The sequence below is a fragment of the Perognathus longimembris genome, chromosome 10 (genome assembly GCF_023159225.1).
Source record: "Perognathus longimembris pacificus isolate PPM17 chromosome 10, ASM2315922v1, whole genome shotgun sequence".
NCBI classification, from domain to species: domain Eukaryota; kingdom Metazoa; phylum Chordata; class Mammalia; order Rodentia; family Heteromyidae; genus Perognathus; species Perognathus longimembris.
Genome location: NC_063170.1, coordinates 52,285,604 through 52,302,446, shown reverse-complemented (window position 1 = coordinate 52,302,446; position 16,843 = coordinate 52,285,604). Strand labels below are relative to the sequence as shown.

Sequence of the window (16,843 nt, the reverse complement as noted above, 5' to 3'; positions counted from 1 at the left end):
CCAATACAGATAGACCATATCACTCATACCTAAGCCATTAGCACAGATCAATGCCCATAGAAAGTGGTTCAGAACATGCACATAAGTCAGACTTTGGATAGAAATCCTGGCATAAGTGACTGTCGATCTTTCATGGACATGAAAAGAGGAAATATTCTTCCTGTAGATAATGCATGTAATGTCAGTAAGGTCTAGATCTTAAGCAGTATTTTTGTGAAATAACGAGGAGCCAAACTGAGCATGGAGCCAATCCAGAGAACTGAAACCAAGCATTTAAAGAAAAAACTAAGTTCCAGCTTTGTTGAAGCTGAATCTATTCTATGACATTTCAGTGTTAATCAATGCCCATCAACTCCTTTTGTTATTTGAGTCCATTTGAGTTGTATTTGTCTATCACTTGCAAAATAAGTAAATCAGATTTGGCTTGCTCTGCACTCCAGCAGTTAGAGAGGAGTAGAGCTTGATTCCTGTACTAGGTGATCAAGCCAAAGTTTATTCAAGGCACTCTGACAACAGAGGTGTGAGCAAATAGCATGACAGGAAGGTATCACCTTTACAGCTGAATTTATATGCAGAGGATTTTTAAATAGAGGTTAGTTCTGATATACAGAATTGTTCTATCTTTTCTAAGGAATTTTTAAAAGATAATTTTGAAAACCTAAATTTCAGACAGGAGTTAATGAAAAGTTCTTTAAATAATTTCAATCATGTGTTTATCACTTCATTAATTTTTTACTTTTTTTTCTTCCAAAAAACCGGTAAGTATTCTTCTTAGAAATAGCCACAGGCTATGTTTGAAACATCTCAAATGAGCTGCTCTTGAATTATTCATGTGAGAAAATCTCTATAGATATCTAGAAATAGGATGTCTTTCTGTTTCTATAACTTAAAAACAACTTGGAGGCATTTTGCTAAAAAAAGAAAAATGGTTTGAACTGAAACCATATCTGAAAAAATATCACCCCATTCTTTTTCTTTCCACAAATCAAATTTGCTGGTGGAAATGGAGAAAAAAAAACTATAATAAAACATTTGACTCTTTCTTACAATTCGTTTATATGTATGTTTTCTACCTATTAGAAGTTGTAAATAACAAGAAAGCAAGTGTCTATCCACAGGAGAAGGTTGAACATTTTTCCTGCCTGCTATCTGTGTAAATTTCATTAATGGTAACTGTCATCATAACTGAGCTGTGATATGAAAACCTTCCATAAAAATGAGGTCTCTATTTACTTCTGAGTTCATGTTTGTTGTTTTTGTTTTTTTTGCCTTTGCAAGGAACGCAAATTTCCAAAGTTTGTATCCAAAGAAATGGAAAACATGTACATTGAAGAACTGAAGTCCTCTGTCAACCTACTCATGGCCAATCTGGAGAGCATGCCTGTCTCCAAGGGGGGAGAGTTCAAGCTGCAGAAACTCAAACGCAGCCACAACGCATCCATCATCGACATGGGCGAGGAGAGTGAGAATCAGCTCTCCAAGTCAGATGTTGTGCTGTCCTTCTCCTTAGAGGTAAAAAGCCCTACACCCTGCAGAGTTCTCTACCACAGCAAGCAGCACCTGTGTGATTAGATGCACCCCAAACCACCTTGTTTTCCCTGTTCCCCAGGAGCACTTATTAAAATACCAGCTTGCTAAGCATGTAGGTCAGTCATCAGCAAATAGGGTCCCCTCTCCAGGAGCCCTTGTTTTTCTTAAAGGAATGCAATCTTGAGAGCCAGCTTCTGAATATAATCATCTATTACCTTCTCTGTCTGGAAGCAGCAGTGCTCAAGGACTTTGTAAAGAACCTTATGTAATATAAAAGGCTTCAGTTTTGGGCAGCCTATGTTACCGTTATAAGGAAGGCAATTCCAGCATCATTTCATGGTGAATGGTACATATTGTTTTCCATTCGTGTTCCTGGCTACATAGTAGAAAGCCACTTGTTGTGGGAGGGACTTTGCCCTCTAAAGTTAAGAACCCAGGGCTGGGAATATGGCCTAGGTCAGAATGACAGCAGAATGCTCAGTTTGCCAATGTATTCCTCTATCATTTCTCCCCACATGCTTGCTTCTCGTGTGTGTGTGTGTGTGTGTGTGTGTGTGTGTGTGTGTGTGTATTTCCCTAAGGAGTGCTTCTCATTTGCCTATATCAGAATTCCTTTGGAAGCTTATTTGGTTGGCAGATTCCTGGACAAGCTCACACCTTGAACTAGGGTGCTCGGGCAATGGCAACCTGACAGAGTGTACTTTGGAAATAAAACTAGCATTTGCTCAAACATAAAACTCTTATGTCACCTACAGTTCTGCTCTTTAGATACTTCCCAACAGATATGAAAATTATGTTACCACGAAAACTTGATTGCAACTGTTTATAGTGTCATTATTCATAGTAGTCAAAAATAGTGAAAATCTAAATGCCCATCAACTGGCATATGAATAAAACGAATTGTGATATATCAACACAATGGAATGCAATCCAGCAAACAAAGGGAAAAACCTTCTGTTACATATGTAGTGTGGAATTATTCTTAGTGCAAGAAGCCAGGCATGTTGGGTGCCAGTAGCTCATTACTGTAATCCTAGCTACTCAGGAAGCTGATATCTGAAAATCACAATTTAAGATAGCCCAGGCAGAAAAGTTTGTGAGGCTCTTTTATCTCCAGTTAACCAGCAGAGACAAAAGTGGAGATGTAGCTCAAGTAGTAGATAACCAACCTTGAGAGATAAAACTAAGGACAGCACCCAGGCCCTGAGTTCAAAGCCCAGTACTGCTCCCCAAAAAATATCAGACACAGAAGACCTCATATGGTATGACCCCATCGATATGATATGTTCTGAAGGCAAATCTACAGAAGTAGAATTTATATTAGTGATGCCTGAGCCAGTAGATAGAAATGATCACAAAAACTTTTATTGGGAAAAGGGAAAAGTCCTTAAACCATTATATGATGATTGTTATGTAACTTGGTAAATCTACAAAACAATCACTGAATTGTACACTTGGGTTAATTATATGATAAATCAAATATACCTCAATAAAGGTGTCAGAAAACTAGAGGAATTTTGGGTGGAATGTAGCCCTGGAGTGTATATTTTCATAAGATCCTTATGTGTCTTAGGTACTTTTTATATACTCAACTTCTTAATTGGTCTTGCTATGTATCACAGACTAGGCTCAAAGTTGTTGTGTAGTCCAGGCTTACCTCAAATTTGCAATTCTCCTGCCTCTGCCTCCTGGTTGCTGGGATTACAAGCATGAACCACCACATCCAGCCTCTACAAGGTTTTTAACTAATACATAGGAATCGTGCATATTTATAGGAACCATGTGATGTTTAAATACATGTGCACAGCAAATAGTCTTCAGATCAGGGTGAACCTATCCCTAAAATGTTATGTTTTCATGGTGAGAACTGTCAATTTTCTTTCTTCAAGCTTTTTAATATAATAAAATCTCACCCCCAATGATTTTCTGATTATCCTGGATTTGGGGAGACCAAGAGACTAGATAATGTTTCCATGTACTTAATAGATGTAAAGACTAATTTTCGAGGACATCATTAAGGGCTGATGTGGATTAACTGTAGGTAATTTCTTTTTCTGGACTCTGGTTGGATCAAGATTCTCACATTAGTGTTTCCACATGTTTTTGGCAGTTGGAAGAGGTGGTGTTCAATTAAATATAGAGTGCTTGAGGTGTGAAAAATCATCAGTGCAATTTCACAGAAACTTCCTTTAAAAAAAAAAAGTACTGCCACCTGAGGTACTGAATGCTTTTTCTTAGTTGCCTTTGAATCTGATTATTGCCAATTAAAGGTGGCAATTTATTCCCTACTGCCTCTTGTCTTCCTACAGAAAGGCGAGGGAAGAAGGTGGCTTATTGACTTTCATGAAGCTTTTAAGTCTGTGATTTTCTAATTCTTTTTCAATTGTCAATATTATGGAGCTGATAATCTGAAATAGAGAAGTGAGCAGGTCCTTCCCAATACTCCCATGAATATGATCCCAGTAGCTTTGGCTTCTAAATACACGAGAAACGGAAATGCCCCCAAGGTCTCAGATACTTTTTAATTGGAACACTAAACTGTACACCAGAACAAACCTGCCAGCAAAGCCACTGCCTATCTATTTGTGGATGTGTTTGGGGGGAGATGAGAGGAGGGAGATTGTCATCCCATCAATACAGGATAGGATTTGAATTTGGAGGCTGATACAAGAGTTAGTATAAATCCTTAGTGAAGAGCACTTAACAGCAAAGCAAAGGAAAAGGGCCCAGGATGCAAGTATGTGGCCTTGCACATGGGATTGCTCTGAAGAAAAGCAGCAGGTATTTGTAGAATACTGCTGTGGGCTGATGCTTTACTTTTATTAAAGCTGAATCCTTCCACCCTTCCCTCACTTCATGAGTCTTTTGAGGTATTTCCAGATATGAGAAACAAGCCTCAATGATGTCAGTACATCTGCTAGTGATGATCCAGAAGCAGGATTGGAAGCAAAATCTTTTGAATTCCAAAATGCATACTCTTCCAACAATGCCTTCCTCTTTCCTATGTGTGTATATATACATATACATACATATATATACACATAGGTGTGTGTGTGTGTATATATATATATATATATATGGTCCTCCTTCGGTCTCAATCACATACATCATCTCTTTGGACCCTCACATAACAGCCACAGGATGTATATAATCATCCCTGCTTTACAAACAAGAAAACTGAGGCCTCTGCAAGTGTGAAAGTAAATGAAGCACCTTCAACATCAAGTAATTTGCCCACTGTCACATGAGTTCTGGGTCCTGGGTCAGCAGCATTGGCATCACCATGAAAATGATTGAAAATGCCCGTCCTAGGACCAGCCAAGCTACCATCAGAAACTCTAGGGGTAGAGTTCAAGAATCTAGCTTGGCAAGAGCTACACGTGGTTCTGAGTCACCTTCAGTTTCAGGGCCAGTGGGCTGTGTATGATGTGGCAAAACGGAGACTTAGAGGGCCCTATTGCTCTTGCTTGGACCAAGCCTTTGAAGCATCTATATGTCTTTAATATTCACATCTTATCTTTTTGTAATGACTTTTTGGAGTATAACTGAATGATTCCCACATCAACCTTGTTCCCTGTCATCCTTGTTCCCTGTAGGTGGATCATTTAGTTCAGGTTTTGTTTTTGTTTTTTTAAATCAGTGTCATTTTTCTCCCTTCTCTCCTGTCTCAGCAAACATACCACCGAACCACCACATGTTTGAGTCACAGACTACAGAATAGAGTCTAGGATAGTGGGAGTTTATGGAAACTGCCAAGATTGTACTTGATGTATCTTGATCTATGATGACACTAATTTTTCTCTCTCACTGTAGACTAGAGGCAGCAAGCATAGACGTTTTGTGTTTGACTCAATGCAATTGACCTGCACAGTTTATGTTTTATTCTTCTCTGTTTATATTGCCATCACCATTTTACAGTCATATTTTGGGTTGTGCTTCCTATTTCCATTCTTTGGTAGGAAATTTGGAAACTGTGGTAACTCTGAATTGGGGAAAGACACCTGGCAGGTACCCATCCACCTTAGATGCACCATAGGTTCTCCAGTTTGTCACCGTCTTCGCTACTCCTTATTGAACCTTTAACTCTAACAGTGAATAGTACTGGCTCTTTCATTTAGAAATGGCACTATGCTTATCTTATCATAAAAGAAAAAAGTGAATTCACGAGCTATATCTCTACCAAGTGTTGAATCAAAAACTAGTGTAAATTGGACAAGGTGGCCTCCACTAGAATCCTGGCTTCTTAGGAGTTAGGAAGATCATAGTCCAAAGCCAGACTCTGGGGCAGGAAAAAAAAAAAAAAACATAAAATAACCTAAAGCAAAAAAGGACTGGATATATATCTCCATTGGTAGAGCAAGTCTGATATCCTAAGTTCAAATCCTAATACTGAAACAAAAAAAGATAATTTATAGTGGAAATGGAAAAATGATGCTATTTGTTTAACATGGAAAGAGCAACCCATTTCATACTTCCTGTTTGTTCCTATAAGCCTCTGAATTAGTGGGCCCTGTTTTTACATTTAGGAGGCAATTGCTGTGTTGTGAGCAATTGCATCTTCATGCTAGATTGGACCCAGCAGGACTCGTAAAACCCTGGTAGAAGCCAGCCCAACCCTTGTCTTTCCTTGTGACTTCTTCCCATCTGTTTATTTTCCCCTGCATGAAGCTGCCCTTGGGGCACTGGCCGTAACCTGTATCCTGTGTGATTCTGTTTCTTAGGTGGTGATCATGGAAGTGCAAGGACTCAAATCCTTGGCTCCAAACCGTATTGTGTACTGCACAATGGAGGTGGAAGGAGGAGAGAAACTCCAAACTGATCAGGCAGAGGCTTCCAAACCAACGTAAGTGATACCCTCCACAGTGCCTTTCACAGAGGACTCTGGGTTCACCGGCTCCAAGGAGAAGGTCTGATTTTCCCAGAAGGCCTTGGGAGACATAGGCTGGTTTATTTAGCAAAGAAAACGCCTTGAGTCCATTTTTATTTGGCAGTCATGATCAGGACTCCTGCTCTCACAAAGCTGATGCTTGAGGGAGGTTGTAAGAATGTTCTTCTTTCTAGGATCTTTAGTCAAATACATGTGTGTATGTGTACAGTGGAAAAGAAAATGGTGACTCTCGTAGCCTCACAGAGATCACAGTGTCATGATAGACATCAGAAAACTAGTCATACAAATATATATAATTATAAATACAGCCACTCTTCTGTTTCTATGAGTTCATATATCCAATCAACTGTAGATTGAAATCCTTCCCTTAATATTGTGTCTGTACCGAACATACACAGACTTTACCTCTTATCAGAATACCTTTAATAGTACAGCATAACTGTTCTCGTAGCATTTTGCATTGCACTAGGCATGAGTAACCTCTAGATTAAAGTACATGGGGACTGTGTTTAGATTATGTGCAAATATTAATGCTAGTTTATATCAAGGACTTGAATACCTGCAGATTTTGGTATCCATGTGAGATGGAGGGAATCCGAGAACCAATCTCTCATAGGTAACAAATTACAGTTGTAAATACAGAGAAAGAATACAGAGGAGGCATCAGGAGGGCCTGAACTACCCTGTAAGGGAGGGTGGGAGGAAATCAAATCAGAGTAAAGCTACCTTGGGACACATGAGCCACTTGATCTAATTATAAAAGATGCAGTGAATGCAAAGATCCTGTGATCCACCACAGGTTATGTGGAAAGGAAGGATTCAGAGTAGCCAAGAGGGGCTGGAGTTTGAAGAATAAGGTGTCCCCAAAGGTGCCAGGGAGGCAGGTGGTAGACATTCCAGAAAGCCAGGTTATACCACAGAAGGGAAAGCATGGATAGACATGTGGTTTGAAAAGATCATTCTATCGGTGGTAGAAGGGGCCTAAGGTGATACAAATGAGTTAGGATTCTGTGCAGTGATTGGTAAGAGCCATGCAGTTTAGTTAAGTTGGCTTAATAGACTCTTAGGCCTCCAGGATTCATGAAGGACCACTGCTTCCTTCCCTCCCCACCCACTGTCCCTGTCCCTTCCTTCCCTACCTCTCTGAACCCAGTCTAAGCTAATGAACATCTTTAGGGTTGGTGTTAATTCGTAAGAGAGTCATCAAAAGGATAACCCCTCTCACCAGCTCACTGCCTCTCTCCCCCAAGAGCATTCTGAACTGTTTGGCAGAGCATGAATAACTTACCAGGGTGTTCAAACAAAATAGTTCAAAGGAAGCACTCTCATTGTTTCCCGGACTAGAGAGAGGCTGAGGGCATTGTGTGCCTTCCAGTGGTTCTTTGTGTGAGTAGCAATGACGGAGACCTCAGAAGCCAAATGAAATTAATGAGAGAGTGTGTATGCAGGAGGAAATAGAAACCCATGGGACTCTTCATCCTCCCTTCCTTTCCAAAGCTTAGCCCCACGCTAACAATGCACGCAGTTTCTTTTCCACTGCCATTTGATGAAATCTCCCCTTTACCTTTGAAGCTGGTGTGTTAAGCTGAGCTATTTCTATGTGCTTTTTAAAAATGTGGCCAGGGAGAGCTTATTAGATGTGTATGCTAGCCTTGTAAGAGGTGGGGCCCTCTATGTTGTCATGAGATAAAGAAGGAGAAAGCTCTGGTTCTTCGAATACACTGTTGTTTCATCCAGGATATTTCAACTCAAAAAGCAATTCGTATCATTTTATGGGGTGTAATGGTTTCATGATTCATTTTACAAATAAATATAGAATATAGGGGTGTATGCACTTGAAATATTCATATTGTACTTGTATATTTACTTGTATCCATATATGTATATTATGATATCCATGCCCATAAACACCTCATGCAGAAACCTTTTGCTTCTCTAACAGAAAGGATGTGTTTTTCATGCTTCCTTTACCAGTATTACCAACTCCCTGCAGTTGGCTTGTTGATTTGTTTGTTAATACATGCTGATTGCAAGCTACATGACTAGATTCAAGTCAAATCAATTTGTTGTAGCTACCTAGGATGCTGAATTGAGAAATTTTTTCAAGCAAAATCTGTAGCCGCAGGGAAGAAGTACCACCATCAACGTATGGTGTCTACTGTGAGATTGGAAAGGGTTTGAATGTTCTGTGTTTGATCCACACTGTCCAGCTTGAAGTCTCAGATCTCAGCCTCCTGAGTACCTAGGATTACAGGCATGAGCTACCAGTGCTCAGCCAGGAAGGGCATTTTAACTTGGTGCTAGCTCATGTTTACTAGCTCAGAACCTTCTACAGACACTATCTGCCATTTAGGATTTATTTGTACAGCATTGCTTGATCCCACTGTGGTAACTCTCATTCTTGGCTGCAGGTCCTTCTCTGTCTATCTTTTTGTTTAAGTATTTAACTTATTATGTACTGATAGTATCTTTAAGTTGTTTAAAAAAGAGGTTCCATATGGCATGCCAATAAGTAAAATGCATCTTATCACACTACCTCTTCCATCATTCTCCCTTACTTTTTAAAAAAACAATTACTTATTTATTGTCAAAGTGATGTATAGAGGGGTTACAGTTTCACACGTAAGGCAGTGGGTACATTTCTTGTACAATTTGTTACCTCCTTCCGCATTTCTTCCCCTCCTCCTCCTCCTTTCCCTCCCTGCCCCCCATGAGTTGCTCAGTTGGTTTACACCAAATGGTTTTGTAAGTATTGCTTTTGGAGTCGTTTGTCTTTTTATCCTTTGTCTCTCCATTTTGATATTCCCTTTCCCTTCCCTAGTTCTAATACAGCAGTAATATAAGGTTTCCTCCTCAAAGAAATATATGTGACCATTTGATAAATGAAGTACTTTAAATAAAATATTAAATAAACAATAGCACACATTGTATTAGATTTAATCAAAAGTAATCTCCAGAATAACTTGTATCCAAGGTACAGGATGGCAGAGATGAGGAAGATGGTAGGCAAATCACTTGAATTTAGCAGAACTGATATAAAGAAAACTTGCAGATTCCCCGAGTCGATATTCCCCAGAAATGTCTGTCTTTTCTTAGTTCTTTTGTACAGGGTTAAGTTATCTTCTACACACAGCATGCCCTGAGGATTAGCTATCAGAACATGTAAATAATTTTGCAGAAAAGAAAGGAAGTTTGAATTAACAACCCAGTTTTACACTACCTTATCAAAAATTGTATTTTTCTGAATTAAAACCAAAGATTTTACTTGGCATTTGATTATTTAACAAGTTCATCACTCCCTGACAAGCCATGGACTTCATGACATATGGATTCTATTATTGCCAGGAATTAGAAACCATGATCAGATGGTTTCTTGCCATTTTCCAAGGAAATGAGGAAAGAAAATACCCTAACTGGGAAATTTTTTCATAGCCTTAGTGTGTTTTCAATGAGAATACATTAAAACAAGAAACAAACAAACAAACAAAAGCAAACACAATGGCTTTCTATAACATTGTTCTTCTATGGCATATAGTATTTGTCCTAATGGCACGATGCAGAATGTGCCGAACTTACTATGCCCAAATTATTTATGGAAATGGAGTTCTGTTAACTCGCCCCCACAGTCAGTTACAAAATTTTTAAAAAAAGGAATTTGCTCCTTCCAACTGTTTGCCTTATATATCATCTTCTTAATGATAGTACATCCTTTCTCAATTTCACCAAAACTGTTTCCTGTGTGCTGGGGCTTTAGAATGGCTTACATGGAAGTAGAATATCCTCCTTGAATATCTCCTCTGAAATGTGGATGTCAGTAAGTAATAGGGAAGGCGGGCATTCCTATTCCTTCACCAGTTGTACAAGAAATGCTTTTCTTGTGTCCAGTTAGTACAGGGGAGTACAGCTGTGCATCCAACTTTGACATCATGGGCTGGGGATATAGCCTAGTGGCAAGAGTGCCTGCCTCGGATACACGAGGCCCTAGGTTCGATTCCCCAGCACCACATATACAGAAAACGGCCAGAAGCGGCGCTGTGGCTCAAGTGGCAGAGTGCTAGCCTTGAGCGGGAAGAAGCCAGGGACAGTGCTCAGGCCCTGAGTCCAAGGCCCAGGACTGGCCAAAAAAAAAAAAAAAAAACAAAACCAACTTTGACATCAGTGCCTGGACATCTTAATAAAGGACACAGGCAGTAAATAAACGAATAAATATCTGATTATAGCCTAGGCACTAAAAGGAATGAAGAGTGTATTCTAGTGTCCAGGCAGCCCTGCTTGTTTGAGTAGGTAGCGCTTGAATTGGTACTTGAAGGTGGAGGAAGAACAAGCCATTCAAAAAGTCTTCGGGAATCTGTGACTGGAGAAGCATTCTCCATGCTGGTAGCAGCGGAGACAGCAGGAACACAGGCTTTGAGCTAGGAAACGGCTTGACCCAGAAGGAGAACAAGGTGTCAAGAGATGAGTTGATGAAGGGAAATATTTGCAGAAAGAGCCTAAAGAACATGGTATAGCCAGAAAGCTCAGGACCTGTAGACTTCCACAGCTTATAAGCTTCGTTCCAAGACCAGAGAGAAGCCATTGGGAAAATTCTTAAAGCTAGATTGGATTTTCTTCTTGAAACTTAGCAGCATCTTTAAGGACCCAAGTAAGTTTAAAATCACAGGTACATTGATCAGTGCATATTTACTGAGCACGTACTGTTTTTCCAGGTATTTGTATTGTTAGAGTGGGGAATAATAGAGACATGACCTTTGAAGTTCTAGAGCCATAGAGAAAAGAGCTGGATGGAGAAATCCAAGTGCTTATGTTCAGAGTGATAAATTCTCCATGAACCACTACAGCATTTGAGAACTTCAAAAGCTACTGCATTGAAATGGATATAAGAATCAATTCATTTCTCACCTGCCCTCCGCCACACCCCATACTCAAGTTCACAGTGCAGAAGACATTTCTGTGGGCTGTTCAGTGTAGTGAGAATTCAGGTACAACTTGTCTTGTTTTTCCTTCCTAAGGAAAGGCTTAGTCTCTTTCAGAGTTAATCAAATCACAAAGGGTGAAAGTTAACACTGACCCAGAATTTCAACTTTGCTAAGGTGTTCAGAAGATGTATGCATTGGGAGGAAGTAAAATTTGATCACATTTGGAATGCTCAGAGAAGTATCCTGATTACCAAACCAGAAAGCCTGCACCAAAGCCCCTCGTTTGTTTAAGACTGGTTTGTATTTGTCAGAAGGAGAGGAATAATCTGGCTGGTAAAGCAATGTATATACTATAACGTATATGGCAGAAGGGATCAGTTGCTAAGGAAAAGGCTTGGGGAAGACAGTTCCATGCTCTGCTGCAAACTCCATCATAAATGTCCAGCCTGTCCAACATGTCACTGAGCTTCCCAGTTTCCCCACCTTCTGATAATTGACTCTTCCATCATTCTCTCATCCAGCTGAGAGGTAAAGCCATAATGAAAGAACTTATAGCAATTTTCAAAATTTGCAACTCCCAGGTAACTGCAAGTGTGGGTGTTTGTAGGCATTTTAGAATTGGATGATCAAGTATTAGCTAGAGTTTGATAGTTAAATGTTTGAGTCTCCATCCAAAAATGTAAGTATACCATAGAAAGCCTAATAGCATGAGTAGTCTAATATGGGGTACATATAAAATAAGGATGTAGGAAGTGGAACTGTGGCTCAAACTGGTAGAGCACTAGTCTTGAGCAAAAGAGCTCAGGGACAGATCCCAGAGTTTAAGCCTCATGACAAACCAAAACATAATAAATAGGGATGTATATTTTTAAATACTTTTTTATGACTGATGCCTGTGGTTTATGCCTGTAATCCTAGCTACATCAGAGGCTGAGTTCTAAGACTCATAGTTTGAAGCCAGTCCCTGACTCTTATCTCCAATTACCCAGGAAAAAGGCTGGAAGTGGAACTGTGATTGAAGTGGTGAAGCACTAGCCTTGAGCCAAAAGAAAAGGAGAGAAAAGAACAGAGGAGAGTACCTAGGCTTTGAATCAAGATCCAGTAACAGCACAAAAATTGTTACTTAGCAGAGAGAAAATAGAAGGAATGTCATAGAGTTGTTTCCCTGTAAGAATGAGATGCAGTTTGGAAAGTTAATCCTCATAGTGGTAAAAACAAGAAATGCTTGGTTTAGGTACCTCACTGCATGAAAGTATAGTGGTGAGGTGGACAAGAGCACCAAATCAGTATACAGAACACCACATCCATGTTTTGGTTGTTAGACCAATTGGGTGGGCATTAATGCTATGTGCCTCACTCTCTACAGTTCTATGAAAACTAAATTAATATATAGGAATTGCTTAAAATGGTGCCTACCACATAGTAGTCCTGTTGCCTGTTATAATCTTTGTGTAGAAGGATGAAGAGATAGGAATAAAAGAGTGTGGGTCTAAAATACTAATGATTAACATTGACTCAGCACTTTCTGTGGATTTAATGCTGTCCTAAGTCATCATTTAATGTCCTACCAAAACTTATAAGCATTTGTTATCCCCATTTTGATGATGGAAATACAAGATCCAGAGAATCTAGATGAGTTAGTCAAAAGTTGCACAGAAACCAAAACCAAAGATTATACTTTTATCCTACTCTGCAACCTTACCTTTCTGAACGGTCACCAAAAGAACTAGCACTGAACAAACAGAAAAACAGTAAAAGGCTTGTTTCCTTTCCACACAGCCCATTAATTAGGGGTTCAAATACTGTACCGTGATGCTTGTACTGTCCTTCACACCAGCCCAAGTGTTCTCCTCAGTGAAGTCAACAGATGTAAAGCAACCATATGCATCGTGTCTAGATGCTACCTATATATGATTTTTCAAGATGGTGGTCCCTTCCCTTTTGAAGCACGGACAAACCCCAGGAGAATTCGTAGCAATAATGATCACCATCCTCATGGAAATCACCACCAATAACAATTACCCCACTTAAAACCAATGTGTCTCAGTGCCAGTAGCTCACACCTGGAGTCCTAGCTACTCCATGGACTGAAATCTGAGGATCACATTTGGAAGCTAGCCTGGGCAAGAAAGGCCGTGACCATCTTATATCAATAAATTACCAAAAACAAAACAAACAGGTGAAGCTGTAGCTCAAGTGTTAAGAGCGCTATCCCTGAGCAAAAGATGAGCAACAATGCCTAAGCCTTCAGTTTAAACCCCAGGACCAGAAAAAAAAGAATTCTAAGCGCTAGGTACTGAAGGAGCAGGTTCCATTTGGTTATGTGTTTGATGAACCTGAGTGTGATCTCAACTTGCTCCATTACCAACTTGGTAACCTTGGGCAAGTAAGTTCTCTTCACTGAGCCAGAGTTTTCCCAAATTTGAAAAAGCCACAAAAACACAACCTACCCCATGAGATTGTTGTTGAAATTTATGTGGTCAATGTTAAGAGCTGAGTTCATTGGCTGACATATTGTCACCACTCAAGAAATAGTATTAATAGCCAAGATCCTACTATGGACTTACTGAATTCCCTAGAGCACTATTAAGAAATCAGTAACTTCTCATTATACTGGAGAAAAAAAATGGCAGCCTGGTGTCAGTGGCTCATGTCTCTAATCCTAGTTATTCAAGAGGCTGAGATCTGAGGATTGCAGTTAAAAGCCATCCTGGACAGGAAAGTTCGTGAGACCCTTATCACTAATCAGTCTCCAAGCAGGTAGAAGTAGAGTTGTGGTTCATGTGGTATAGTGCCAGCCTTAAACAAGGAAAAGGTCAGTGCCCAGGTCCTGAATTCAAGCCCCAGTACACACACTACGTGTACACACACACACACACACACACACACACACACACACACACCACACTGTGGCTCCAAGTGGTAGTATGCTAGCCTTGAGTGATAAAGCTCAGGGGCAGCACCCAAGCCCTGAATCCACACCATATGATTGACAAAAATAAAGAAAAAAACTGATGTTAAAATCCTCCAAGTCTTCAGTCTCAACCTGTTGAGCTTAACTAACTGGAAATCAAATAGATCAAGTGTGCCAATTGAGAACTAAGCACTGTGGCTACCATATTTGTTCAGAGCCAAGAATCTACTCTTAGGGTGACATTGACTTAAAGACACCAATGTTGTTTCTCAAAGATGAGCAGATCCCAAAGGGCAGTGCACTCCTTTAGATTATTGAGTCATACTCAGAGTCACACACCTAGTAGATTGCTTCTCCACCTGTACCTTTATCTACCTTCATCCTCCTCATAGCCATCAATTAAAGGTTAGAGTGTTGCCATGGTAACATTTTATATGCATTTGTAAGTTTCTTCTTTATCATAAGCTTTCCATGTTATAAACTCACCTCACTGTAAGGATGAAAATGAGAGTGTACCGTGAAAGACAGAAAACTTCTTGGTTAATGCCAAATCCAGAAACTATCTAGATATCTTTCATCTTGTTTTAATTTCTATTTATCATCAAGTCACACAACTTATTTCTAACCCAAGAGCATAATAGGATGATTTTTTATGGAGTAAAATGTAGCACAATTTGGGACTAGGAAATGTGTTTCTCTCTTTCTCTGTTGCATACTTTCAAAGAGAGATCAGACAAAACAAATCTCTGAGTTGCCTTGCCTGATCGATGGGCCTGGCAGCCTCTGGAAAAACTCAGTCACTGGGGATCAGGACTTCTCCTCCTATGCTGACCCCACAAATCTTGTAAATCCTAGATAGAATCAGATCACAAAGAGGAACACAAGATATTTCTTCGGCCTGTCTCCTCTCCATTGAGTCAGCTCTTCCTCCATTTATCTCATGCCCCCAAGTGACTCCTCTGTGCCCCACACTGTATGCCCTTGTGATGCTGTAGTACCCCAAGTGAATCAAAGATCCCCCCCTTGTAATGCTTACAATCTAAAGGGGCACTCTATGGGCAAGACAATTCTAAATCACTGGGTGGGCATAGATAAATCACTCTTTGGCTTTTGACTTTAGGATTATATGGTTAAAATCAACTAGACAGCTTTCACTTCAGTCTTGCCTTTGCAAGACCTAATAGTAAATGTGGAGTCATTTCTACATATCTAAACATGCTCAGAGCACTGAGGTAACTATGACAGCCAATCTAATCTGTGTGGTCTTATCTGTAATGTAAATAAGGGATTTAATTCTGATTTTGTGTTACTATCCAAATACTCATTTTTAAGTACAGATGAGCACTCAAATGCATATTGAAGTTTGATTCTTCTTGATTCTTCTATCAGTGAATAAACCACAAACCTATATACTTATGCTAATCATACAAATGTTTCCACATGTCAGATTTATCATTATGAAAGACTATTTTATATGGAAGACAATAAGCAAATGAAAAAATGTTTACATTTGTTTCTTTAATATCTTTAGGAAGAAAAACATATACTTTGGAGGAAAAAACTCTTATAAAATGTAAATAACACCAAGTTGAAAAGTGAAGATTACCCTATACCATAACCCTAATCTTGGTACACATGTTGGGTAGACATACTCAGCGTTTTAACAACAGAAGCCTTCCTTTAAGCTATTTCTATTTAGAAGGAGAATAGCTTGACAACTGGCCATTAATGTGACTGACAGCAGTTTGCTACACTGGCAGAGCCAAAAATAGTTTACTGCTCCATCAACCTCAAGTCAAAGTAAACATCTGCGTGTTGTCTAACTTTAAGTTTGCTGATAGTGCAAAGAAATTACTTATACCTATACCATAGGAGCAAAAGTATATGTTTTGACTCTTTAATAATAAGATTGACATATTAACTGAATAACTAACCATTCTTATATCCCTAAGTATATTTGGTAGACATTGATACTCAGCATTAGCTAAGCATTCTATTTTCAACCCTCAGCCTACTTAACAATCAATCAGCCAAGTCTTGGGTGTGTGGCCCTTCATCACCTCTGTGAATGAAAGACTCAACATCATTCTGTGGAGAGTTAGCACAGTGGGGAGAAGAGGCTGTTTTAATTAGACTGGTCAGAAAGTGTCCCTCAGAGTAACATTGTAACTTCAACCTATACAGGAAGGAGACATGGAAACAGCATGAGGGGCAGAGAGAGAGAGAGAAGGCCACTGTGGCTGCAGCAGGTGAAAGGAAAAGGGAAAAACAGGCTAGAGAGGCTAGCCAAAACGAGACGTACTGCAAGACGTCTGGATATTCCATCCAGAGGAGCCATGTTGAATGTACGTTGTGGTGCTACCACTCTGATAGCTTTCAGAAAAGCTATGTAAGACACCAGCAACAATGGAGACAGTGGCAATCTGTGGATGCCATTTTTTTCCTCATTTTCTGAGAGGACCATGCCCTCCAGGATGTGGCAATCTTATACCAGGCACCAGTTGGTTCTTTTCTCTTGAGTTTTGTGATCATCCAGCCTTTGCAGTCAGCCTGGAATCTCTGATACTCTTGTGGAGGTAGATGTACAGCTGAGAG

At 39.7% G+C, this 16,843-nt stretch overlaps 1 protein-coding gene across 3 annotated transcripts in view; it reads left to right on the top strand.

Annotated features, from left to right (window-relative positions):
• Cadps (calcium dependent secretion activator) overlaps positions 1-16,843 on the top strand; it is a 429,166-nt gene that overhangs the window by 194,804 nt on the left and 217,519 nt on the right. For all 3 annotated transcript variants that reach the window (XM_048356072.1, XM_048356074.1, XM_048356073.1), the window contains exons 5-6: positions 1,279-1,512; positions 6,252-6,373. In XM_048356072.1, the coding sequence (XP_048212029.1) occupies positions 1,279-1,512; positions 6,252-6,373 (356 nt within the window). The remainder of the gene's footprint in view (positions 1-1,278; positions 1,513-6,251; positions 6,374-16,843) is intronic.